The sequence below is a fragment of the Struthio camelus genome, chromosome 2 (genome assembly GCF_040807025.1).
Source record: "Struthio camelus isolate bStrCam1 chromosome 2, bStrCam1.hap1, whole genome shotgun sequence".
In the NCBI taxonomy this organism is placed as follows: domain Eukaryota; kingdom Metazoa; phylum Chordata; class Aves; order Struthioniformes; family Struthionidae; genus Struthio; species Struthio camelus.
Window position 1 is genome coordinate 165,214,218 of NC_090943.1, and position 27,758 is coordinate 165,241,975.

Here is a 27,758-nt window from a genome sequence, read left to right on the forward strand (position 1 = left end):
TATTATAGAGAAAAATAAAGGACTAGCTCTTCGCAAACATTACATTTTTTTCCAAGAACTATGCTTTTAATGCCCAGGAGTAAAATAAGCGCAAGTCTCGTGTATTTTTCAGTTTATGGCAGTCAGCAAACAGCTTCCTTAAAGTTTTCCTCCCCAAAAACATTTCTAAATCTTGAGAACTGTGCTAAGAAAAATAAAATTTTCTGCTCAGAATGAGACTCTCTTACTGTTTCTCCTCCACTTTTTCCCTCCTTTCCCCCTGCCCCCTGATGAGAGAGGTATGAAATACATCTTCCGGGCTGAAAGAGAGAAATGCCCAGTAATGAAGCAACTGTTGCAGGTCCAAAGGCATGAAGACACTCTGAGTCTTACTGCTGAAACAGATTTAGGTGTAATACTGCCAATCGTCCCTCCTCACGAGAAATTTGTATTTTTTCTTAGTCTTTCACCAAAACTAAAGCTATTAAAAACTAAGATGACTGCCTAAAGCTCTTCATTAAGTATTCATTAAGCCAACAGCCTACGTTCTACCTGATAGATCAAGACTGACAGGGTAAAGCTCCCAAACTACATAAAAGGAAAGAATATTTAAAATAATCTAGAATGATTTTCAAAAACATGTGCCAAAAAAAACCTTATTAAACTGGTTGACTTAGAGCATATGGAAAAATAAATGACCTCAAAGAACCTTAAGGAAGAGGATGCAAAAGAACAAGAGCTGGTGACAGCATCATATTCAAAATCCGTTCAATGCTTCCCTTAAATATTCCAAACAAACAAAAAAAAAAAACGAAAAACACACACATACACAGACCACAGCTTTGTGATAATCATCTAATTCATTCCATAGGGAAAAAAAAAAATCTATTCTATTTTTATAGTGCTGATTGAACACTTGTCTATTTAAATATAAGGTAGTAAGGAAGACATTAAAAACTGCCTTATAAATAGGGGGGAAAACACCTGTTTCACATTACTATTTGCAACCCTTCACCACCTGTGTTCTGAATTTCTTTGCTACTGCATTCAGGTGAAAGTTTTGCCACTAAATAATCAGTCAAAGAGACAGATGATTTCAATGCCCTCAAAAACTCTTCTTTGCTACCTTTCACATTATTTTGATACACACCAGTTGCAGCCTTCAGCATTTGGTGCCTTGAGTTAAACAAATTATTTAAAGAAAAAAAAAAAGCAAAAAAATATCTTCGTGTCAGCTTACAAAAAATCCCAGATGATCACGGGGTCAAACATATTGTGAGGAATACAGATGTGGATACTGCTCAAGCTACTATAAAATAATCAAATACCAAAATTTAAAGTGTGACTATAAACATCATATTCACTGTATATGACATTCTTCTGCAATGCAATTATCATCAGATTACCCATCATATTATTCAAAAAGAAGCAACACAGAACCGGGTAAAAGAGGTGTCTGCCTCTTCTTGATCATTTTAATGTAAACTTAATGAAAAACAAAACAGCACTTTAAAACAGAAATGCAAGCAAAATCACATCTGCAAGTGAAATGTGGGAAACGCTTCTGTAGCGGGTTGACGGTAGAGTTCCTTCTATGCCTACAGAATTGCAGCTGTTACCACTTTGACTTCTAATGGTGTGGCAAACAATATAAAGACTGTAAATTTAAACCTGCTTGCAAATGAGCCTACAGGCAGAACAATTTGCAACAGTTCTCAGACATTTAATAAGGCTTCCTGGCAAGTGCTAGGTAGCAACACACACTGGAGGAGGAAGACTCATAAGGGCAACTATCACCAGAACTTCTGAGGCTTATGGCAGACATTTTACTTCCTACCTTCTTCCCCTCCCCAACCCCCCCACCCCTTTCCAGGGCTAAACATCTCTCAAGCTATTCTGAGCTACCACTTCCAGAATTTAGTTTTTAATAATAACCACGGCCCTAAGTTTCAGCTGTCTCTCCATCCAGCCGGCCATCAGCCAGCCATTCACACTGCATTGTGCTAACTGCAGCCCAATACACCACCTAAGATTAACAAGACACAGGAATTGAACAGCACGCTGTCTTTTGTTCGTCCATTAGCGCATAGCTAAGTCAATTATAATCTCCTACTAGAAAAGGATCTGCTTAACTTTAAATGATAAAGCAGTATATCAGGAAAAAAAAAAAACAAACACACACACACATACATAAAACCCAAGCACCAATTCTAAGGATGCTTATCCAGAAATTCAAATTTTAAATTGGTCATTAAAAAGATTTAAAAAGCAAGATCCTGGCATTTCCTAATATTTGCCCAAGATATTCTTGGGCGTTCCTAGTGATTTTTATGCTCATTGCAGCTTCACTGAAACCAATCTTTACATTGACTTTTTTGGATGCACAATGGGAATATTCAGGGAAGACAATCTGTGCTATGCTGCATAACTAAGTCCTCAAAGATATTAAAAAAAAAAAAAGACACTTCAAAAAGAATAACAAAATAATCTATGTAAGACTATTTTTATGATGCTCCTTCATATGAATTACTCACGTTAAGTTTCTCAAAACCAGTTCATTTAATAATCAATTGTCTGAAAAATGTTCAGAAAGCATGCAGCAAAGAACATCTCCATTTATGAGGCTTTCAAGTTATTATACAGAAGAATTATATTTAATTATTCCCTTAAACCTCACCTATTTAAAAAAAAATCAAAGTCTATTGAAGCATGTGATATTTTCCATAAATTACCTGTTTGGGATCATGCTACATAAAAACAGAGGTCCACAACCTGACCTCCAGAGTACTAGGCCTGATCAGCATTTTTTAAAATTTAATTTATTCAACTTTATTTTAAACAGTAAATGTAAATTTAAAGTAGCAATGACTTTACTATTGAGTGTTTTAACTCTGCACAGATTCCACTGATGCATATCCCAACATCGCAGCACTATGGATTTCACTGGACTTAACGATCCTCAGTACAACGATTGTGTGGTTTTGCCTCAAAACCAAAACTTAACCGAAACTGGTTCACCAAAGATCAGCCTGCGGAGACCAGGGTTTTGCAAAGATACTTTGTTTTGTACAGGGAAACCCAATAAATGGATGAAGACTATACATTTTAAAAATGTATCTTAGGTTTTCTCCTTTTTTTCCTCTACCCCTCAACCTTAACTTCATTACACGTATAATTCAAATTACACACGTACAAAAAAGTTTTTCAGTGAACTATATTAATGTAGTCATATGGTAAATAGCTCTGATTTGGAAAGAGTAGGCGATATAAGAGATCCTTATCATTCAAATGGCACATTTTCCCGAAACCTGTACAAACAAGTAACTCTGCAGAGTCATCACATTGTTAGCTATAGCATCATTCAAACAAAAATAGTTTGTTGGAAGTCAAAAAACACTTGAGCAAGTGTTAATTGAAGCATCCTAATTAAATTTCAATGACTAGATGCATTATGCAATATAAACCCCTCCTCAAATGTCAGCATAAAAGCTTATCCTCCTTTATTTAATCAATTACAACAGTACATGGTCATATTCAGAATTTGCTGCACAAGCTGTCATACAGAAATATCCAAATAAATCTCATCCACAGCCTTATATCATTACTGTTATCCATGTATCATGGGACCCAGAAACACCTCTTAGCTCCCAGGTCACAATGCATGCTCTAGTTGCATCTCATCTCAAAGTCAGGATGAAGCTAAGGCATACACCACCTTTTTAAGTGACCTTAAGGAGTTAACCTTCCAGGATAAAATTCTGATACTCAAACCGTAACTTTCTTCCAGGTCTCAAAATCAATAGATCTGTCCTGAAGATTGTGCTGCAGAAAACACATATTCCATAACGCAGATATAGTCTAATATAACAAACAACATTGTAATTGGTGAGAAACATTTAATGAAGCACATGCAATTTATATTTGGCTAACTTTAGAATCCATCTGGGAACATTATGAACAGATGAAATGAGGGCCATCCACGCTGTCCCTCAAAACTTTAGCAACCTGACTAAGTAGAAGCAAAAGTGCAAAGAGTTTTGAGAAATACTTTGAAAAAGATGGAGATTACTAAGAAAAGTTACAAAAAGAAATCCTATGCAAAAGTAGCGGACGATTGCTTCCTATAAAACAGTAAATACCTGTCATTTTCCCAGACAAAGATGTGACACTTCAGCTCTGGACAAAACATGATCTAGATGACAGTAACATGTACGACAGTAACAGCTATCCAGTACCTTGGGTCCACTTGATTAAAAAATTCTAATGTCCTCTGATCAAATTGGTTTGGACAAATTAAGTCTAGACATATAATGACATAACTATTGAAAAGCGGCACAATGAAATAAAATTTAGCAGAGAGCACTGCCAATAAAATAACATTACAGTAATAAATATATATTATTTGCTTAGTATTTTGCATCTTCACAGTACTTCTAAAATTATTTATCACTCAGGTAGAACACAGAGCTCCATTAAAAACTCAATACTCATTCATCTAAACCAATTTTGGAATAACTGTAATGCTTACATACACTTGGAATAGAAACAGGACTAAGGATAAAAAAACCCATTCATTTACCAGTCAACAAGTACTAAAAAATAAGTTGTAACTTCTAGATTGTCATTCATCAATAACTTCTGCTTTTAGTAACAAAAAAATTCAGTGAGAAAAAATTGTGTAATAAAAACTGGTTAAGTTTTATGTGCTACAGATTCCATAACAGCAGGGGAAAAGGTAATGCCTTGAAAGAGGATCTCTTCAAAACCCTATATTCAAGTGTGAAACATGCTAATTTTTAAACAGAATATGGGAAAGAATTCAGAAGGCCCTCAGAACAAATTATCCTCTCCTCAGATCATTCTGCATGAGGGAAAAGGAGAAGTATCATAATATTCCTATACTATAAGTTGAAATCTATGTTGAAAGTAATTTACCTACATATTCTTATTCACAGCAGATGGCAGAGTTGGACTACATAATCTGAAAAAGGTGATGCAATATGATCATGTGAGATGATGCAAAATATTCATCAAGCTTAATAAAAAAAGATAACTAAAAATATGATGTTATATTTTACATAATTAGATTTGCACAAGCTATTTTCTTAAAGCTGCACTGGTCTAGTTTCTGCTGCCTCAGATCATTACAAGAGCTACATACTATTCCGATAAATGTAAAACGTAATTCTGTAAACGTAAGCTTGGCAAAATACAATACAAATAGGGCACAAACGCAGAAATAGTTTACAGAACTGCCTTATTTGTAAAAGGAGTGAGAATATGTTACAAAGTATCAGTTTCACTGTCCTCAGAAACACTTCTGAGTGAAGGGTTACCTGGAAACAAAGATTTAAAGCAAGGAAAATGGATTGAGTGAGGTATTCATACTGTACAGTTGAAGTAAAATTGGATAAATACGCATTCTGAAAGTTGATGAAGTTCTGATATTTATTCATCCTCTTCTGATGCACTGTTAGTTACAGGCGTTGTATGAAATGTTGATCTGGAGCAATTTTCTCCTCACCAACCATCTGAGGAGATGGCAGCTATAGTTTAATACCCTATGACCATTATTAGAGTATCTTCCTATATTAATGAAAATTACTGAATTACTGTTGGTGAGTAAATGAGGATACACCATATGCATATGTTAACAATAAGAAAAGTATTCTTTAAAGTATGACATTAGGTTTTTTTTTTTTTTTTCCTTTTCTTTAAATTATAAATACACACTTGGTGAAATCCAGCAATCATAGTGATTAGGTACTTGCAAAATCACAGTAGTTGTGTTAAATAAGAGGTTTGCTAACAATATAAAACCATTGCACAATAAGGGTTTAAAGGAAGATGTAATTATGAAGTCTGAATTAGTTTGAACCCCTCCCCTAATACAAGAGACTGTAATTATAATCAGTTCAAAATGGTAATCAATGTGACTTCTTACATCGTTGAGTGAAATTGTTCCGTGTAACTAATTCAACCTTTGATTACCAGATTACTTTATTTATTAGCACCAATATCAAAGCAAGGTTGTAAATTATGAATCATGCAATCTATTTTTCTGAATAGAATTATTAATATTATCTGAAACATAACAAGTAAAGATTTATACAACTCAAAGCATGCCACTATCTTAAGCTTCAAGATCCACATCCCTCTCCACCCCCAGCTCCGGTGCACCAGCTGTTTTTCATCGAAAATTTAATTGTTTAGCAGTAATATTATTTCCATTGTTATCACAGAGCTTCAAATTAAAGCCTTAAGAAGCAGACTTTGCTATACTTGACATTTTAAATCAATGAAGCAATGTAATTATCCCCTGCCACACGCAGGGTTTATCCAAGTTCTTCCTCCAATGTACTTTGCACTGAATGAAATTCAGGCAGGCAGCATATAGTGACCATTATAGAAATAAGCTATGTAAACCATTCTATATACAATTTAAAATCATCACATCACATACTTCATTTAAAAACATATGATTGATTGAAAGTTACATTCCTCCCAATTTATGAAAGTACCTTCTCCATTTTTGTTTATATTTGTGGGTGCTGTTAGTGGTTGGAGCGGAATAATGATGTCATCCACATTAGTCCCTTCTTCTGCATGCTTCTCAGAGACGTGAGACAATAATTCTGATTGATTTGGTGAAAATAAGTTACAAAGCTTACACATGAAGATGGAATTGACCCCTGAAAAGTAAGTTTAAAGACAAGAGTTAATATTTCCAAATTTTAGTGACTTCTTTAAAATACCACTAATTATTGAGATTTTGTTTCTGTTTACCCAAACCAGATAGTAACTAGCTTAAGTAAAGAATGCTACAGCATTAAATGAATGCATTCACGGTGAATCACAAAATTAAAGAGTTTAAGAAACGTTTAAAACTTCTAACCAGATCTTCACAGCGCAAGAAATTCCTCCTTGCTCAAATCTTTTTAGAAATAATAAGACTTAAAAAGAAGCAGGATAGACAAAAAAACGTGTTTCCCCTTCCAGTCTCAGAAAGTGAAAAACGGAAAATTATATAAAACGTGAAGTCACTGCATAGGTTCAATGTGTAACATGTTGGTATAAACACAAAGCATTTTATGCTTCCAAAGTGACTCTGCAGGACAGAAAAGCTGGGCTGCACATCCAATTTATGTTTATGGGCCTCATTGCTCTTTCTTACACATATACACCCTTTTAAACCACCTTACCTAGAGAATTAGAGTTCTTTAAGAACTTAGTAAATTTTTCAACCTCTGTAACTGCTGCTGCCGCAAAAAAAAAAAAAAAAAAGATTAGGAAGAATTAAATATCATAAAAGGCAAGAGGAAACTTGTCCTTTACTATAGTAACATTTTGTTAAAAATCAAACAACATTAGCAAACATCTTCTGATGCATCATTTTTACCTTAACATATTATCAGCAGCATACGGTGCAGTAAAAAAGCTAAAGTGTTAAGTGAATGCTGTCAGGAGTAATTATCTATAGATGTGGCTCTACAATAAGGAAAGAGTGGGGAGGAAGGCTGCAACAATGTAGGCCACAAAATGTTGCACCATATGACACAGTCACACATACACAATCACGTCATCTTAGTTTCTCCTGCCCGTTCACTTCAGAGCTGTATCAACACAATTTTTTTTCTTCTTTTAATCAATTTTTGGGGGTGGGGGAAGGGAAGAGGAATTAGGCCTTATCTTGTGCCATCTACACAGAGAAAAAAGGCAGGAATAGAAGGAAAACCTAAGGAGGGGAAGGAGGAAAAGATTTATTCTCAAAATAAAACATGTCGTATTGATTCTAGAGGTAATGTTAACATTTTATATAAAACACTGTATTTCACACATCCTTTGACTTAAAGGACTTATGAAAAAATGCTGATTCACAAAACAAAATCCCCCTAAAGCCCTAAAGCCAATAAATTTTGAGTAAATGAAGAATTACATTAAAAACACTGAAATTGAACAGACTGTTTTTGAAAACAGTTTTGACTTTTTAAATTCACGTAAAGTAGACATGTACTGTGAAACAAAAAGCAAAGTCATAAGAGAGTAAAGGACAAAAAAGAAGGATTAATACATACTGCAAAGTTAATAACTGAGAAAAAAAACAACCTAAAAAAATATTCCTAAACTTTTGGAAAAGAATTACTTCAGGAGACTCTGTTTGCATTTTAAAACTTGTATAATTTGTTTTAATGTTTTGATTTGTCAATAGGCTCAGCCCCCTCCTGTGTCCAATGAAATCTAACAACTAGGAGCTGATTTTAACAGTGTGCTAGTTCCTCAGCTACATACATAAACCTCTGGCCCAGGGATCTGCTTCAATTCCTCCTTTCCCTCAGCCCTCCTAAGGAAAATGAGGGACATACATACACTAACTCCCACCAGCACGAAAAATAACAATACTGTTTGGAGTACACACCAAACCATCTCTTTGCCAGGTAAGTACAGAAACAAAGTGAAAGCCTGTGAGGTCTGGGGTGATTTTTTAGGGGAAAGAAGAGGGAAGCTGTGTTTCAGGTACCCTTTTTTCAAAACAATTCCAAATGAAGATCACTAACCCTGTTCAATCAACATCATTCCCTTCCTTTCCCTTTCATGACACACTAATTACATGGTTTATCTCACTCCAGAAAAATGAATCCTTAGGGAGTTCTGGACATTAAGAACAGGAGAGTTGGCTCTCTTTTAATAGTTATGTGCACCAAAACTGTAATAAAACTCCTCATCTCTAATAAAACTACCTCAAAACTAAAAGGCAGAGTATCTCTTGAAATATTTCTGAAAAATACCTCAAATATTGTTTCTGTTTATCTACAGTACCTCCCACATGTACCATATATTACGTATACAAGCAGTTATGTAAAAAGTATAATATGCTCAATGTACTCTTACAAGCTCAGTAGGGTTTCTTCTCAGCCATTTGGCCGTCTTGAGCTCACACACATTTTTATTTTAATTGCAGTATGTATATAATGGAAAGGTCCCTTTGAATCAGTTCTGCTATAGCTGTTTAGTACTACTCTTTCATTAAAAAAAAGTTGTAAGGGTCATTATTGACTAAGAAATGTTCCGCCTAAACGTATGTTCATATATAAGATTCACACTACAAAAAGAAAAAAATTAGGAATATTTATCAAAAAGTTTAATACTAAACATTAGCTATTCGGATGACATCTGTTTTGAGGTCTTGTCATCTGCCACCATCTCTGCTTTCTAACATGCTAGGTTTTTTTTTCCCCCTAAACGTTCAGGCTCACTGCCTTGTGTCTCCTATCTCCTCCTTCAAAAGTTTTAATCTGTACTCACACAGCACCTTATTTCTCACTGCTTTCAGTTAGGATTTGGTGAAGGGCAGAAGAGCAGGAAGAACGCCCAGAAGATTGGTTGTTTGAAGTACCTGATAATACAAACACATACTTAAACTTTTTCTAAGAAGCTTTCAGTAATCATACAAAGTAAAAAACAGAAATAAAACAAAAAAAAAAACCCTCAAAGAGAAGTGAAGCTGAACAAAACCAGAAACAAATAAACCAGGTGGCAGAGAACAGTAGGAGTGAAGGCATGGAGGCACAGAAACCATCAGGAGAAGCAAGCAGAAGACACATGTGCCTTCCTTAGAAGTGAGATGGAAAACCAAGTAGAGGAAAGAAATGAGTTTAGGAAGAATGACTGGAAGAGAAAGTCAGAAGCCAAAAACAGAAGCCAAGCTCTGCTGATCATGGGCCTGAACAACTATATCAGGAAAAAGCAAATGATAACTGATTAACAGTTTCTAATTAGGTAATGTAGCAACAGAGCACTGAATTACAGTCAATTAATGCAAAAATCAAATAAGTAATAAGTCAATTAACTAAGCAGGGAATCAATGATTAAGTAGTGGATAATTAATTATGTAGAAAATCAACAGAGCAATTAATTAGACAGCAATTAAACACGCAGTGAATGAAAGGAATAGTAATCAAGTATGCAGGTAAATAAACAACATGAATTTCAGCCAAAAACAATTTGGAACATACTACTCTCTAAATATGCTTTGTGTCCATTCATTACCTCCAGTTCGCCCATATAAACAGTGCTACATGTACACTGAAAAATATATATAACCAGTTTTCCTTTAAAAAAAAAAAATAGTAAATGTTTAAATGTAAATAAGTAAACGGCTACAAAAAAATCAGTAAATGGCTATAAGTGAAGTCATTTCAATGTTTTTTCTCAGTTCTTCTAAAGATCTCAAAGTACTTCTTAATCAGTCAAAAATATTTTCTTTTTACTGATCAAGAATTTAGCAAAGGGCAATTAACAACTGGCTTACTCAAGACCAAATAGCTGGTTATAGACTAAGAAGCAGGCTCCCTTATTCACAATCCCGCCCACAAAATATGAGTATTTACCCTGTTTTGACTTAGAGCTGGGAGGTGGGTAGGAGGAGAAACACTCATATTACAAAAATCTATGAAATAAAAATTATTAAGGGTAACAATATAATAGCCATACATTCTAGAGTTAACTTTAAAAAAATCATAGGCTTCCATTCAGCATAAAAGATAGGCTGCGTTTTTTTGTTGTTGAAAATAAGTACTTCTACAAGAAATACAGAGCAAGGTTAAAAAGGAGAGCTTATCCATCTGCATTTGTGTGTCATATAAATTCTTCTGAAGTTCCATTTCAGCACACTTTTTAACATAAGCAGTATTTTGAAACTTCTACAGCAGCCTTTGCAGTTCGGTAATAGTTAAAAGGCAACTAGAACTCCGTAATTAAATGCAAAGTATTAAAGTTAACCTGACATCAATCGGCCTGAGGAATAACGCAGTTTATAGCACAAGTACTTACACACCTGCTCAATGCTCCTAATATGCACAGCAACAAAGTTCAGAATATGAATAACAACTTACTACAGTCTAAACTTATTAGACAGGTTTGGGAAGGAGAAAAAAAACAAACAAACAAAAAAAATCACACACACACAGCTCTGCTGTCTTATCACTACCAAATCCTTCTGACAGAGAACTTTCTGCAAGTAAAAATGTTATACTTCATTCTTAGAATAGTACTTTTTTTTTCTTGGGGTTTTATTTTTGGTGACAATTAGGTATTTGTGACTGTGTAACAGACAATTATACACTGTGCTTTTTTCTCCTTCACCATTAGCATTATGTTTGACAGATTTCCTCCCAACTTCAGCATCCTTTTAACACAATTTTTAATTCATTTTTATTCATTTTGTAACTCTTGTCTCTCAAGTCATACCAGCCTTTTTTCCCCAATTCTTTTGTTCACTTCCTATCATGCATTTTTTTTATCATTTCCTTTCTTTCTCCAGTGTCTTTCATATTCTCTGTCAGACTCTCTCCTTTCCTCTCCCTGTTGCTCATTCTGCATTTCCAAGCTTTTAACACAACTACGTATATTAACTTATACTTCCATTTCCGGGCCACATTTTTTCTGCAATTAAAAGAACTTCACTTCTCTTTATTGAGGCCTCGTTTGAGCCCCATAGTATTCACTCTCAACTTAAAATTTTTATAAAGACAAAGGTAGCTTCTAGTTTTCACAGAATTTAGACAGGTCAAATCTAAAGCTACCACACTGTCTTCATTATACATCTAGTGAATGACCACCAAACACTGTCCTATGGAATTCTGTCATAAGCAAGATTCAGGCGTTCCTTTCCTCAGATGAAGAAAGAAAATGTGTCTTTATTTTCAGAGTTAACATCTAGCTACACCACAAAGAAAACTAACTTCTCCTCTCTAGTAATACTTTTAGCTGGGTAATTTTCTTCCTATAAAGACACAACTTCAGCCACTGATTGTCATTTTTTACTCCAGTGAGAGGATCTCCGTATATTTAGCCACGTATCTGGTTTCTCATATCGCTGACCCTAATTTCCCTTTTCTTCTCTCTTCCTAGTTTCCTATATGTAAGGAAAGCAAGGCTTGTAAAGAAAGGTCTTATATTTGTTAGTCTTAGTTTCTTTACTGAAATTGTGAGAAATATTAGAAAAAACAGATACATGTCTTCAGCTCAGAATCTCCTCCCTAGATCTATTCTCCTTCTCCAGCTTCCACAGCACTGGCTCCTCCCAGTGCCTGGCTGCATCTCCAGTTTGTTACAGGTCGCTTAACTCCCTGCTCTAGTTCAGCAGGCAGCTCAGGGGAGCTCGCAGGGAGCACTGCAGCAGGGAGCACTGGCAGCCCAGGCGCTCAGTCGCTTCGGCTGACAGGTAGGTCCACAGGACCCCTCTCACTTACTTGTTACCTTTCAGGTTTTCAAACTCTGGAGTAAGGCATGAACTAGCAAATGACACTCATTGTTGCATAATTTGAATAGGTGAAATGAAGTGGGTTTTCTGGGGATAGGTGACACAAAGTAGGGTTTTGTTTTGTTTTGTTTTGGGGGGGGGGGGTGTCCTCTACATGAAAATTCTGTCTTCTGTTGCACATCCAAGAGTACATCCAGGAAATACAATAGAATACAGAGAGCCAAGAGATTTAAAATATCATTTTTTTAAACAAGATTATGGTCAGGGATATTGTTTATCAATATTTTTATCAGTATATCTTTTCTGATCTTTCTCCAATAAGTACTACTGCCTCAGTCTGTGCTACTCTCACATCTCCAAGCCCATGTCTATAAAAATAATTAAACTTGTGGACCAAGTGAAAACACATCCTACAGCCCCACTTAAATATATCTCAGCACTGGACTATACTCACAGAAAACTGATTGCCTAAAATCCAGCACTCATTTCAAAATATTCCTGAAACAATTTCTTTATAATAAAAAGTAACCGCCCAACATCTACCAGTGTGACAGTATCTACAACCAGGTAACACAAATGTTACAATAAAACAATAAGAAACTGTAGCTTCATCTACCAGCAAAGCACAGCACTACATGGCTGGCGAGCCAAGCTTATTTGTTAAAAAAAAAGGAAGTGTGTTACTTCTGTACTGAAGCTCTTCACTATCTTGCAACTATTCTCCCTCCTTCTCTATGTTCCATCTTGAAATCTGTAATTATTTGATCACAGCACTATTAAGCACAAGCTGTCTTTATCCATAGTTAAGCTCTCCATTAAAATAGGAAACATGACACCAGTACATTAACAAGAGAATTACTGAGAAAATAAAAGCGTTCTTGTTCAAAGTCTTGAATGCAATAACGAACAATGACTTCTATTATATAAGGAGGTGAACACAATTCTTCTAATAAAAGTATGTTTTTTATTAAAGAACTCTTCTTGCACAAACACTGACCATGCAAGATATTAAATTGTCCAAGAACAACAAAACAGCGTATGACTGCACAAGACTTTTTTTTTTTTTTTTTTTTTAACTGGGAGCTTCTTTAGGTAGGAAAAATTATTCAACTAGGGAAAAAATTAACATAAGAACAGCATGTAAGAAGTCAATAATTTTGATTTAATATAGGCAGAATTATTTCTGAGAAAAAAATAATTGTGTTTGAACTGCACATAAGAGAATAAGCACATACAATACAATGAATTAGGATATCCTAGAATAATGCCAAATACTTTAACAACATCGTTCTTAAACATCAATACGTATTCTTCAGTGCATGTTAGATGTTATCTTCGCACACTCAAAACTATCTGAAACAAATCACATTTTCAGAGCTATGCTATAATGTATCTCTGGTTTTTGTTGTTTCATTGAAGGGATACCGTTGTCAGCATGGTCACTGTTTCATTAAAATCTACTTCAATCTGTTTCTTAAATAAGTCAAAATATTTTTTTTAAATATTGTGAAATGTGTGATTATACATTCTTAATATTTTCAGGCAATCAGTACTATTTCATAATCTCAATAAAATATAAAAATGCCATTGATATTTATATCTTCCAAAGAAGAAAATTTAAATCAATTTAAGTTTTGATTGCATATACTTTAACCTCAAAAGAATACATTTATCCAAAGATCTATTTGCCAGACCTCCTCTTCCACCTCATAACATTTTAGCTATCAATTTAAGAAATATATCAGTATAAAATAATTTTATTTTTCATTTGGTAGAGGGGTAAAAAATATTTGTTTCCTAACAATTATTTTCTCTGTTTTGTTTCAAGAAATTATTGTGTGGGATTACAGCATATCTGCACTGCATAATCAAAAATATTTTCCTCAGTAAGGATTTAACAAACACATTATACAAAACTCCCATTATTTGATACCATTAGAGCAACAGTATCCCAAGAATTCCTTTTGCTAATAGCTCACTGCAACTAAGTGAAACACTACCAGTGTTTCAAAACACTGAAATTTAACTCCACTAAAAGCAGCAGGTCAGAGAGCTTTCTACTTTAGAGCTTCCTTCACTGCCAGGAGAATGGATCTGAACTCCTGCTAGCAACTATTATATTTTGTTTAATTCACCAGTGTAGGATGGCTGCTGAGACAGAAACCACACTACATTCAAAATAAGAGAAAAAAGCACCCAATCCATGTGTGCTTTCACTTTTTGCTGCTAACTAAAGTTTGGACAATTTACTTAGCTGTTAGCTTTATCACAAACATTTTTCGTTTTAACAGAAGAGACAGTCATGGAAATGTTGATATAGGAGGCACTCCTGTAAAAATTTAAAGATCATACTAAAATCAATATGGGTTTATGGAAAATAGACCTCATCATATATATTAAAAACTTTTCTAACAAGACCACAAGTTTAGTTTACAAGGTAAATTGCAACTACAGAGATTCTTAGGTTTTATGGGCAGATGCATGGTTTAACATTAAAAAACACTGAAGCTTGTGAACATTTCTGATTAAGAAATGAACAGCATTCAAAAAATCTAAGCAATGTAATTACTCTGTGATGGAGAAAACAAAAGTGTGTGTGTGTGGGGGGGGGGGGGGAACACTGTTTAAGCTACTATTAACCACTTGAGGCATAAACTCACAACAGCATGGCGGTGAGCAGAACTAAGTTGATAGTTTGATCTATACCTAAGGGAATGTTGCGAGTTGAGAAAAAATATGGGGAGGAATTGGGTTAATCTGAACCAAAATTTAAAAGATTATGGAAAAGCTTTAAATTTAAAGACTAAAGGGTAGCTGAGAAGAACAAAAGACCACAACGATCAAGGTACCTAACCTTGCAGTGGCAAAATCACAAAGACTATTTTCAAATGAACACTAAGAATACAACTTAGTAAAATTTCAACAGAAAACAAAAACGACAATTGGAATGAATTGTCGTTTTTGTTTTCCATTTCTTTGCAGTTGCTTTAAATGAAACATCTGTGTGCTTCTACAGTAATGCAAGAACCTAATATAAGGGCAGAACCAGACAGCCTAGCTGTGAAGAAAGATATTGACATAATGTATTTTTCAGAAACGAGGTTGAAGGCCTAACACTGGCAGGACACTACAACATCAAAACACATCATATACAAGAAAAAGTAGGGTGCACTGTTTGTGAAGTAAGGCTGTCTGTTAAAGAAAGCTTAAAATCAAATCTGACTATCAGACTACTTCAACAAGTAACAAAATCCCTAAGGACTGGAATTCTAGCATCGTACAGAAAAGCACATTGTTAGGATTGCATTATCACCTGCTTGACCACCATGGTAAGAGTGACTGCGACACACTGAAGGAGGTTACAAAGACAGAAGCAATAATAATAGTAGGCTTCAATTACCCTTACATAGATTGGTTAAATGTCAGGTCAGGACAGAAGGCTAAAATTATATGTCTAGATACCATTAATGACTGCTTCACTGAACAACCCAGCAGGGAAACAGCATGAGAATAAACAGTTCCTGACTTTAGCTAGAGTAAAAAACAGGACCTCATTCAAAGTGATACCACTAGAAAAAAAAATCACTCTGTAACCATAATTAAAGAACTCAGAAATCTTTTACAACAGCAATAAAAATTCAAATGTTTGTGTTTAACTTCAGCAATGACGTGAATAAAGATTAAAAGCATCTTAAAAAAGGGAGGGAGGACTAAAAATATTCCATAAACAGCTGAATCCTTGAAAGCAGCGTGAAGGCAAAAACCATCATATCTGATGCTAATTAATAAAGGGTAGAGCTAAATAGCTAGGAAAAGAAGCTTTGTAGAAGAAAACCTCTTTTTAAATTTCTGTCAAAGGAGAAAAATAGAAAGATTTTGAATTGTGGTAAATTAAATGCAAAAACACAGTGAGGCCAATCAATAAAGATATTTTTAGGAATTTGAAAAAAAAAAATCTAGTTTTTTTTTTTTTTAAACCACCTCAACAGTAAGAGGTCTGCCGAGAGCCTGTGGACTTGCAAGTCATCTAGGTATGAAAGTAATCTTGAAAGAATCTGTTAGACATATTCTCAGAACTATTAATAAGACAGACACCACCTGGGCTCAACAAGCCCATAAGCTGCAACTTATCCAAGGCCCAGCAGAGAACTGACAAATATCGCTACATACTTGCCCTGTTCTTCCTCTTCCATAGGCATCCATTAGGATCTAGCGAGAGACATGATGCATCAAGCTATCTCCTTCATAAGGGGAAGATTAGCTCATGATAGTAGTACGTCAAGCCTTAAAAATTCATTAAATCATATTTTATCCTGTGACATCCCAGTGCTACTTACACTGTACACTGCGAGAAGAAATGCCCCATCTTCCAACCTTGTAAACATGTCACAAAATTAACATCCAGAACATGGAATTCCCAACATTTAGAAATTGTCTAAGTCACAATTACAGCACCACACATCACAGGTTTTAACACAGCTCAGCTGCTATAGCATTCAAATACTATATTTCACCAGCTTAGCACAGTACCTCTGAAAAAACTCGAAATCTCTGATATCAAGACATCATTATCTCCAATACAATGGGAGAAAAACAAAAGAGTAGTAAAGGTCTAGACTTGCTCCTTCTGGTAGAGGTATCAGTTTTAGACGATTAACTTCAGTTACTGAAAGAGAGTATTCAGAGTTACACTGACTTCCTTGAGAGTTAAGGCATTACCAGCACCAGAACCTGCCTCATACTACATGATGAAGCAGTGGCCTCAACAGGAAAAGGGCAAAAGATTGCTTGCTACCTCTCTGTTCTTAGTCTGAAACATGTCCCCATACTCATAGCATCACCATATGCGTTCTCTTTAACTACTATGACTGTCACTAGACTGGTCAAAAGATATATCTTACTAGAAATAAAAATTAACGAAATGTATAACTGATGAAGGTAGAGGAAATATATAAATTTTTATACACACACTAGTTTTATGTAACTATTTCAAGGAGTAGTTGCGTAGTTGTAAAGTTCTTCAAAATAAGACACTGCCTAAACGCATTTACATTGCTTAGCATATAAAAAAATATAATCGGTTTAAAAGGGATGTTCTAATAACTAGCTCAGAACAATCACAAAACTTTCTCCATAAATGATTTCAAACAAAACACATGACAAAATTAAGGTAGATGTGGTAGTTCAGAATCATCAATTTACCTCAAAGAACTATATAGCAGAATCACTTTTTTGCATAAGAGGGTTAATTACTGCTACTGCTACATTGTTTCATGAACTTTCATTGCTACAAATATATATTACTGCATCAAAAAATATACTGGTATATAAATACCAACCATATAAACAAGATGGCTTTTTCAACGTCAGGAAAAAAAAAGTGGCTATATATATAGTCTGTAGCAATACCGTATGTTTATAAAGAGACATTAGGTCTTTTATACGTTCCAAGAGAGTCCTCTTGTGGCTAAATACAGCAATGCAGAAGTCACCAAAAAATATAATACTGTACAATATTGTACAGTACCGTGCCCTGAACCAAGAAGTACTGAAAATATTTGGACCTTCACAAAGAATAAGCAAGAACTGTGTAATCGCTTAGCAAGTTCACGATACACTGGCTAAAACGCTCTGAACCTCGTGTTTTGGAAGAACACGTAACAGAAACGCTTCTGAAGTCAGGTATAGCATTCAGCAGCTGCAACATCCAACTTACTGACCACTCATAAGTTTTCTGCGTTCAACTACCCTGAGCATATTATTTTTATTAAGATCAACGTGCTTATGTAAATTAGGGGTTTTTTCGGTTCTTAGAAAGGAAACCTTATATTCTCTGAGTATTTCAGATAAGAAGGTAAGTAGCTGTGGTATGTTTTTACAGTACTTACATAACACTTGTTAGAGGTTCTACTAGTCAGGTAAAAGTTATTTACCCGATAAGGCTGTTCTCTTTTTGCTATAAAACCCTGGGTGAGCGGCAAACTAATTGTCTGTAAACACTCCACGGGGCAGACGGGAGGTAACTCCGGACCCCCACTACCGACTGAAGAATCACGTCAGAGCCCGAGAGCCGAATTTCGGCGTGCCGGGTGATTAAGCAGCGTTAACCTCCTGCGGCATGGCTCGGCAGACCGGGCGCAGGGCGCAGGCCCAGGGGCTGGGAAACGCAGCCAGGCCGCCAACGGCCCGTGACGGCGCAGGCCGCCTGCGTCATGTTACTTCACGCTCGTAACCCGCCGTGGAAGGCAGGCGGCTGCCGGGCAGGGAAGGAAGGGACCGAGAGGACAGCGCAGCGCCAACACCCGCTTGGTAACTTCTGCCCTGCCCTCCGCGGCTGAACGCGGAGGCTGCGCGCCTCAGACCAACTCCCCCCCCCCCCCCCCCCCCACGCGCGGCTGAGGGAAGCCGCGGGTGTTTTAAGCACGACCGACCCGGCATTTTTTCTCCGCCTCTGCTGGGGCCCGACGCCCTGCTGGCGAGGCGGCTCCCTCACAGCGCCGGCCGCCGCGGGGCGGGGGGGGCAGCGCCGGCCTTCCCCCCGCCCGCCCACCGCCAGCAACGGGGGGAACTACTTCGCATGCGGAAGGAGCGTGACGACACGCGCCCGCCGGAACTACTTCCCCCCCGCCGTCGCTCCTTGTCCTGCTGCGAGCGGATCCCTGCGCCCGCTCCCCAGCCCTCCCTCTCTCCCTCCCAACCCCCCACACCGCCGGCGCCCGCCGTTTCCAGCCGGCCCCGCGCCGCCCCGCTCACCTGCAACCGCAGCCTCCATAGCCGCGGCCGGGAAAGGGGCGCGGGGCGGGGTGAGAGGAAGCCAAAGGTTGAAGCTTTTTAAACAAACAAACAGAAGGAGAAAAAAAAAAAAAAACAGAGAAAAATCACTTTCTCGCCAGCGGGCTGGGCCTCAAGCGTGCCGCATCGAGACCCCACCGCTTTCCCCCTTTAAAAATAATAAAAAATATATATATATATATATTAGTAGATTAGGGTGATGGGGGGTAAGGCTAGCCGGTCGACGGATTATGGCGAATCTGCCGCGTCCGACACGGCGGCTTCTTCCTCAGCGACGTCGCACCGCGAGGGCGGGTGGGGGGGGAGAGGGCGGGGCGCGAGGGCAGGGAAGGGGCGCACGCGCCGCCCAACGGCTGATCGGCGGCCGTTGGGCGGCGCCTGCGCGCCGGCCTCCCCCGCGCCGCCCTGCGCCCTGTCAAAGGCGCGGCGGCCCCGCTTCTGAGGCGAGGTGAAGAGGGGCGGCCGGGCGCTCCTTCCCGCTGCTGGGGGTGGAGGGGGGTGGGAAGGCGACTGTAAACACTGAGGGACCGCGGAGGAAAGGAGTGAGCCCACGGGGGTGCAGTCCTTGGGTGCCTAAGGCAGTTTAATTCGCCGGGAATGAGTTCAAAAGCGCGTATCGTAAATGAATCGTGCGTGTCTGCGTTAAGAGAACCTGTCTGCGGTAAGCAGCGGGGGCGTTACACAGCACGGATAGCCAGGAGATGCCAGGTGGCAAAACAAACCGCTCTTACAAGAGCGAGGCGTTATATCCTCCGAGATAATGTTTTAAATCCTTTGGAAAGGGGGCGGGGGGGGGGGGAGACAAAGGCACAGCGTGTGTGACCTGTCTCCCTCAGTTCTAAAAGGTCACGTATTTAAGAGTCATCAATTTACTTTCAAAGCAGTGAAAGAAGAATTTATAAAAGCATGTTTGACAAAACTGGAAACTCGTTGATTTCTAATACATTGCTCAAAATACTTACTGCAAGAGCTTTAGATAAGTTTGAAGAAGAAAATTTCCACAGTAATAAGGAGGCTAAAAATAAACATGGATGATGTGGAGTTCACACAGTTACTTAGCCCGGTGTCTAAGACCATGGCTGTTTTCGAGGTTTGTTTTCCTAGCCGCTGAGTGCAGTTCAGAGGTTTTACATTTGCCTTGGAGAGCCATATTTATGAATGGTTTGGTGAATCATATACAGTAATTTTTAGATTCAACTCCAAGCTATGAATTCAAGCTTTAAATTGTTTTTAGCTTCTTATTCTTAATAGGAGCCTGAACACAGATACTTCTCACGACACGCTGCAACTAGTTATATTAGCATATTCATAAACACCCACTGCTGCCTCATGTCCTTTTCTGTTTCGTTGCTATTCCGTTTTGTTTCCGCACTAACCATCACTGAATATCAGTCTTATCACTTTCATTCTGAGTCATCATAAGTGTTGTATACATTTGATGTTAATGAATTTAGTACCGAGTTCTACAGTGTCTGTCACCGTAGTTAATTTCAGAACAAACGACTCCATGGAAATTGTATTATTCTTCCTAGACATTAATGGTTTAAAATTATCTATTTGACTTGTTTGTCATACTGCAAGTGAATATATTCAATTAAGTGTAAAGAGCAAAACTTGTAAAAATAAGAATTCATTTCAGTATTAACTACAGTAATAAACCTAAATAATTTATTGTCATAAGAGCAACGATGCATACATATTTCATTTACTGAGAAGTCACTTTTAAAAACAGTTTTTTAAACATCCCAGCTGATATTCCATTATGGAGAGTAAAATTCAGGCAAAAGGCCACAACATCTATATACGTATGTTGGTTCAACAAAGTAGATTTTAATGAGCATTTTGACACACAAAATGGTAGACTGTTCCTCCTCCCAGCATCTAGAAAACAATTATCTGATGCAAAATCCACAGCTTCTAAAAAATGTCCCCAGAGCCTTAAATTAGATTCACAGTTCTGAGATTGAGTCATCTCTGTCATCCACTTGGGCATTTCGTGATCACTTCTACTATATACCACTGTAATATTAACAATTGTTGGTTGTAAGGGCAATGGTAGTGCTCTTTGTGCTTGGTAGCACCCTCCTCACCACCACATCTCAAATATGCTAGAGCCAGTCTTTGCAACTTTACTGTCCCTTTTGTATTCTCCTTTTCGAACCTTCTCTGCTGGATTTTTGAAGAATTAGGATCTTTATCCAAACACATAACTTTAAAACTTTACTCCCTTCTTCGTTATCTAAGAGTCATTTGGTCTGGGCAGCAAAATCCTTCACATATAAGGAGTCATCCAAGCAAACACCCTTAAACTAGATACAAAAGGCAGCAGAGGACAAACTACAACTCTGAGCCAGAAGGAAGAGGGTCCCTGTTTTTTAAGTCACTGGGTGCTATGGGAACCATGATAGGCCAGCAACAGTAATCAAAGATGCAGCAGGGGTGCGGGTGCAGAGACTCGTAACAGAAACATTAAGATTAGTACAAATGGAAGCGTAAGTATGTGCATGTGTGTGTGTAAGCAGTAGAAGGAACTGAAGAACGGCATATGATGCTGGCATCTAGATCAGCAGGTCTTTGATACCACAACACATCTACATGTTGTTTCTCAAGACACCCAGATCAGGAAAACAAACACCGCCCAAAAAAGACAAAGGGAGTAAATCAGTGTTGCCCAATGAGTCACAGGGGTAAGACAAGATGAACAGGATCAGAGTCACAGGTCAACTCCTAAACAGTACAAAAGGCACATCCAAACAACAGCAAGTTTGCCAATCAAGTAAAACCCAGAAGACATGATGGGAACTCAGTGGCCTGTGTGCCTTGTCCTCCATGTCACCACAAGCAATTCAGGCCAGACCACCTGAACAAATATCTTAGCGCTTATGAGTATGAAAGGATGAATGTGAGGAAGTAAATCAGTTTTGTGTAAAATAAAGTCACTTCTCCTATCAGGCCACACATTGTTTTGTTGCACTGCTTGCAACATTAAACACGCTCACACTGAGCTTTGCTACAGTAGTTGCTACCAATGCAGATATGAAAGGACAAAGTAAGGTTGCAGCTGAGGAGGGCACAGCCAGAGCCAGACTGAGTCTTCAGCCCTAACAGGGAGGTAGGAAGATTGAGAAGCTGGACCCTACCAATGTTCTTCCTACCAATTTTCCTCTCACTTAGCATGACTTCCATGACAGAGGGTAATACAGAAACATGTTTGTTAGTTGTGTTAGGGACTCAAATACAAGGCAGGAGAAAAGGAAAAGACCTTTCCAGAGGCTATGGTGACCCTCCTCTGTTAATTTAACACCTCTGATGTGAATGATTGGGCAACGTTACAGCAAACTCACAAATATTCTTACCTGATGAGAAGCAACAATTATGATTCTACCTTTGTTCTTGAGCTTGCTGCCTTGATTAGCCTTTATCTTCTGGACTCCCACTTCCAGTATATCTTTTTTTGCCCCTCTTTGCATCTCTGCTCACTACTGTATCTATCAGCTTTTGGACAACATTTTCTACGAGAAGCAATAAAGATCAAAGCACTTGCATGATCAGGCACTCACCTCCCAGCACAGGAGGAGCCTGTGCTCTTTTTAGGGCATAAGCAATCTTTATCCTTATTTTGGCATTGAAAGAATATGCTCTGCTTCTTGAGTCACTCAGCCTCACTACAGCAACTGTGGTGAATTTTCCCACCAAAAAAAAGTGGGAAAATCTTTCACATAGTTAGAGCCACTGGTTGAGCATCAGTACTCTTCGAGGTTTGTCACTTTTTAAGTACAGTTACTTTATATAGCTCTCCTTTGTGCAATCACAACCCTGTAAAAGACAACATTAAGGAAAGCTTTTTTTTTTTTTTTTTTTTTTTTTAACCAAAGATGAAAGGAAAGGGAAAAAACCAGAGCTGGAATCTCTGACATTTGGTGTGAGGCCTAGATAAAGTGTTCTGGAAGCTAAGACTGTGAGAGGTCAGGGGAAAAGGAGAAAGGGTATCAGTGTTGGGGTCTCTGAATAATAGTGCTTGGTCAGATTAAAGCAAACAAAATCTTTGCAACTCCCAACCACAGTTTCCTTAGCTTTAAGAAAAATACCTTCAAGTTCTTCCAGAAATTCCAACATGTACCATCTTATTAAAAACTACAACTCATCACCCGAATTAGTTTAGATCTACCACATGTGACAGCTGATCCAAGCAGTATAACCAGTATCAATTGTAGGTGTCCTCTCAAAACAGACAACAGAAGATGCTAAGAGGCAAATGAGTTTCACTGACATCTCCTGAAAACAGAAGAGTAACGGTATTCATGAATTCAGAGTCAAGCTCTCAAGGCAGTGTCATCTCTACACACTCAAGCCTTCTCTCACCTCATGAAGGAATCCAATCCTGTCCTAGCTTCCTTATTTACTAAACTCTACCCACTTTTTCCCCAATCTCCCCTGCGTATTCCCTTCTCTGAGCCCTTTTGCCTACCTTCCAGCTCTCAGTTCCTGCTCACACCAATGCTTGTCAAATACAGCTACCAATTCCCGCCCTTCAGTCCACTCAATGATTCCTTCTTCTAGCCTCCATGTCTAGCTAGTGTCAGTTCATTTCCCCTTCCTTTTCCCTTAACCATCTCTTCCAAAATCAAAACAAACACACACGTGCCCTACAGAGCGCTATAGAATGGCAAGTTCATGTACACAGCAAGTTCATTATTGCACAGGGCTTGCTTCTGGACCTGCCATTTAGGGAGAGCGCAGATGCCCTCATTGAGAGCACAGCAGATACTCGCCCCTCCCTTTCCCAGTTACATGGCTTAGCTTTATTCACAGGAAATAGGAAAAACACTTAACTGGAGAAAGGTTTCCACATGTGTAAAGCCAGAATGCATCTTGCTTTGGTGTTCAACAAAGCATATCCACAGAATTAAAGATGCGACACCAATAAAAAGTTAATTAACATGGCGTTGCACAGCTTTCACTTCCATTCCTTTCTGCACATAAGCTATTTCTGGGAATCATTAACAACATAATCATATAACACATTTATGCAGTATTTCTGACTCACTTAGCATTATTGATGGACCTGACCTAGACATGAATTAGGGGTACGTAGCAAGGAGGGAGTTGTTCATAAAACAAGACTTCTGCCTCATTTGTTGTAGAAGCTACAAACTGAGAAGAATGCCTGATTTTTTTTGAAAGGCAATGATAAGTCTCCTGAAAAATCTATGCACATTTTTCTCAAGTAGTTTCTTTATGAAACAAACAAGTGTCATGCATTTCTGTAACTGAAATTATTAGAATCTGTACTTCAAAATATGTAATTACTTTAAAAACCTTCATTCCAGATGTCTTAAACTGAGCCTGAGAATCCGAGGAAGCTTATCACCTTACCCTTCAATGCTGCTTTTTTCTTCCTTTTTTCACAAGCAATTTGGGAAAATAAAGCCCCTTCCAATCCTATGCTTTAGCAGCGCTCCTATTTAAAGTGCAAGTCACTAACCTTGCAGAAAGTGAGATCTTCTATATAATTGAACAATATTCTGTTAATCACTCGCCGCACATTTTATCTTTTCAATAAAAAAAAAAAAAAAAACTTTTGACCTTAAAAGCATTGACCAAACAGCATTTTTGGCTTACTCTTTCACAGTTTTATCTATTCACTATTTTTCCTCTGTTCAGACTCACTAGTTTCTGGTTCTAGCATACTTCGGGGTTACAAAATTATAGGACTACACAGATCCCAAAGAGGCACTAAGTGGAAATTAACTAGTTCTTCCCAGGTTTTGTAAACTCTTTCCATTAGGGGAAAACTCTAGCCAGAGTTAGGTAGGTATAGCTAGAGGTATTTGACAGTGCCCCTTTGAGATGGATTCCCAAAGAGAACATGAAGGAGAGTATACTCAAACTATTTTATGTATATAATTTATGATATATAAGGGATATACTTTACTGTTAAAAAAAAAAAAACAATGTGGAAAAAGAGATGGATTCCTCCAAATAAAAACTCAAGTTGTATGTTAAGCAGCAAAAAAAATTAGTTCTTTAAGGTGACCAACCCCTTCACCCTTCTGTGAATAGTACTGCTCTTTATCCCTGTTCCACCAGTTTGATCATCTGCTGTGTGGCTCAAGTGAGTTCACCACGACACACGTTTAAAAAGGAATTTTCAAAAAGGATCAGCACTTCCTTTCTAATTAATTGGAAAATAAAAGTGAAAATAAAGCGAGAACTCCTCAAGCTGATGATATGCATTTTTGGAAGACTCATCTGAAATTGGAAACTCTAGGAGATTGTTTTGCAACTAGTTCTATACTTAGAAAGTTCTTATTGTTTTGTTGTAAATGCCTATTTTTCTCCATAGTATCTATTTGGAGCAACTGTATATACTTGTGATTTTTATGGGCTATGCTTAATGTGGAATTCTGTACTTAGAACTGTATAATTGCTGTTTTCTTGTTACAGAACATTAACTTTATGCTTCCAATAACATCTTTATAATGGAAATGCTAATAAAAATGTGGCACTGCGAGTTGCACACTTACAAATCTCTCCAGAGCTTAGCATAAGGCTTACCATAATTCTTGCCATCTCAGGATTGTATAGTCTAGTGACATTGATTATGCTGCACTGTTAATTTAAAAATTATCTCCCGCAGGCCTGGAAGACAACAATTATAAATTAACTTCAGGGGAGAAAAAATACATACTGTAAATGCTTCTAATAAGCAGATTCTAGTTTTCTCAGCATAGCAAAATAACCATTGCATGCTTTGGAAGTGCTCAGTATTAATCACATTTCTGCTTCCAGGTCTATACTATTTAATCCTATTACAAATGTACAGCCTGTTTTTCTTTTGCTAGGCGAAGTCAGACTATCTGGAGTCAGCAGCACAGCTGAACACTGGGAAGATTTAAATGGTTTTCCTTGTTCTTTTATGGCCTTTGAGGGGGGTGGACCGAGGGGAAGGGGTATCTTACATAGGCTCCTATGGAACTAGAAGTGCCATCAAGAAGTGCCTGCCATTGGGGATATGTCTGGTCTTTCAGTTCGGTACAACATGAACACCACACAGCTGGACAGCAATATAAATGCATGTGAGAAAAAAAAAAACTTTGCCATAAGCTTTTTAAATCGTAGCACTGTCAAAATGGAAGATTATTTATATGTGTGATAATGTACATAAAGGAACACCCAAACAGCACCCTGATCTCATTCTCTTCACCTTTAATGTAATTTTGGGAAAGAGCAATAATATATGTGTCAAATAGAAAAAGTAAATTCATAGTACAAGAGAGCATGTTCTGAATACCAGGAGATGATGGTATAGAAAAAGGCAAAGACAGGTGTAGAAGACAGACATCTTTTATCGTATTCCCATTGGATAAGCTGCCACAGTGAGCTATTTATAGGATAGTAGTGCAAAGGAAAAAACAGCACCAACCAAGCTTTTTTTTGGTTATTTATTAACTCTACAATAGGAACTTGTGACCATGATATACCCAAATTGCAAACTATACCAACCTGACAGTTCATACACAATTTGTAGTAGCATTTTGACCTGTCATTACATTATATGCTTGGCTTCAGGAGACCACAGTTCTATTCTTGATTCTCATAACCTGTTAATCTTGCAGAAAACTGAAGTACTCCATACCTTAGCTCCCTTCTGGGAAAGCGAGAACCACCACTACCTACCTAAATGTTTTTTCTTCCTCCAATGAAATAATACATATATAAAAATACACATTACACAGACATGTAGTTTATTTGTGCTAATAAAATGCACATCTCAATTTATGTGCCTGTGTTTTTCTTCACGCTTATTAAAAAAGGTATTTCTTCATCTCCCCATCGAGTTCAGAGGTTAAGATAACCAGGAGTTTGCTCAGAACTTACAGCCTCAATGTTAAAAATGTTTTAAAATTATAAGAAACAGCATGCATACGTAACTATTCCCCTAGGACCTACACCCAGGGAGGGAGATAGCAACATAACGGGGATTCCCTAAAAAACAAGTAAAATGTAGCTTGTTTCTTCTGTTTGTTGAAAGCTATCCTTTTCTGGTAAAACAAAAAACACTGCTAGTTATAAACAGGAGGCAATAGTCTAAAAATTATTAACTCTGATAGCTGTCTTTCAAGTGCACGCAACTGAATGTTTTTAATCTAAGACCACTGCCCCTTCTGATACAAAATCATCACGGAATTCAGGCTTTCCGCAAGAGTAACGTTAACTATCTCTTATTTATTTTACATAAAATGGTAATTAGATAAAGAATCCTCTATTTATGGGGATTGCAAATCGAGCTCTGGCACCTCTCAGGTGAGTGTCCTTACTAAGGACTAGGCTCACAGGCAAACGCACACTCACTTTCACTAGCAGTTTAAACCAGGATGCTGGACGGAGCTGAAGCGACTCGGGCATTAGCGCATCTCCCTCTCTGCTGACTCTATTTGGATAGGTACGCTAGTATCTTGGAAAAATCTGCAGCTAGATTCTTCACAGCTGATCGGTCAACAGCTTCTACAGGTCTTCAGAAGCGTCTAGGCTTTCCACTGACTGCAGAATGAAATTAGCAGGACTACTGTGACTATCTGAATAACTTTTTAAAGGAGCAGATGTCTAATTCTGAAACAAAGTAAACAAGAGTTTAGGTATCTAACTTGCGTAATGTGGTATCACGGACTTGTTCACTAGTCTTTGAATATTACATTACAACTTCCAGAACTCTCACAGTCTG

The 27,758-nt window shown here is 37.7% G+C and overlaps 1 protein-coding gene across 12 annotated transcripts in view; it reads right to left on the bottom strand.

Moving 5' to 3' along the window:
- Positions 1-27,758, bottom strand: part of ZFAT (zinc finger and AT-hook domain containing) — a 147,669-nt gene that overhangs the window by 81,351 nt on the left and 38,560 nt on the right. For 3 of the 12 annotated variants that reach the window (XR_011139341.1, XM_068933371.1, XM_068933380.1), the window contains exons 1-3: positions 18,995-19,307; positions 7,182-7,238; positions 6,501-6,671 (exon numbers count right to left, since the gene is read on the bottom strand). Coding sequence is in view for 11 of the 12 variants with exons in the window: in XM_068933371.1 (XP_068789472.1) it covers positions 6,501-6,671; positions 7,182-7,238; positions 18,995-19,013 (247 nt within the window). In the remaining variant the exon portion in view is untranslated. Of the gene's footprint in view, positions 1-6,500; positions 6,672-7,181; positions 7,239-9,282; positions 9,374-18,672; positions 18,832-18,994; positions 19,326-27,758 lie in introns of those variants that run through there. The other 9 variants (XM_068933372.1, XM_068933373.1, XM_068933378.1 and 6 more) reach the window with 9 other exon arrangements.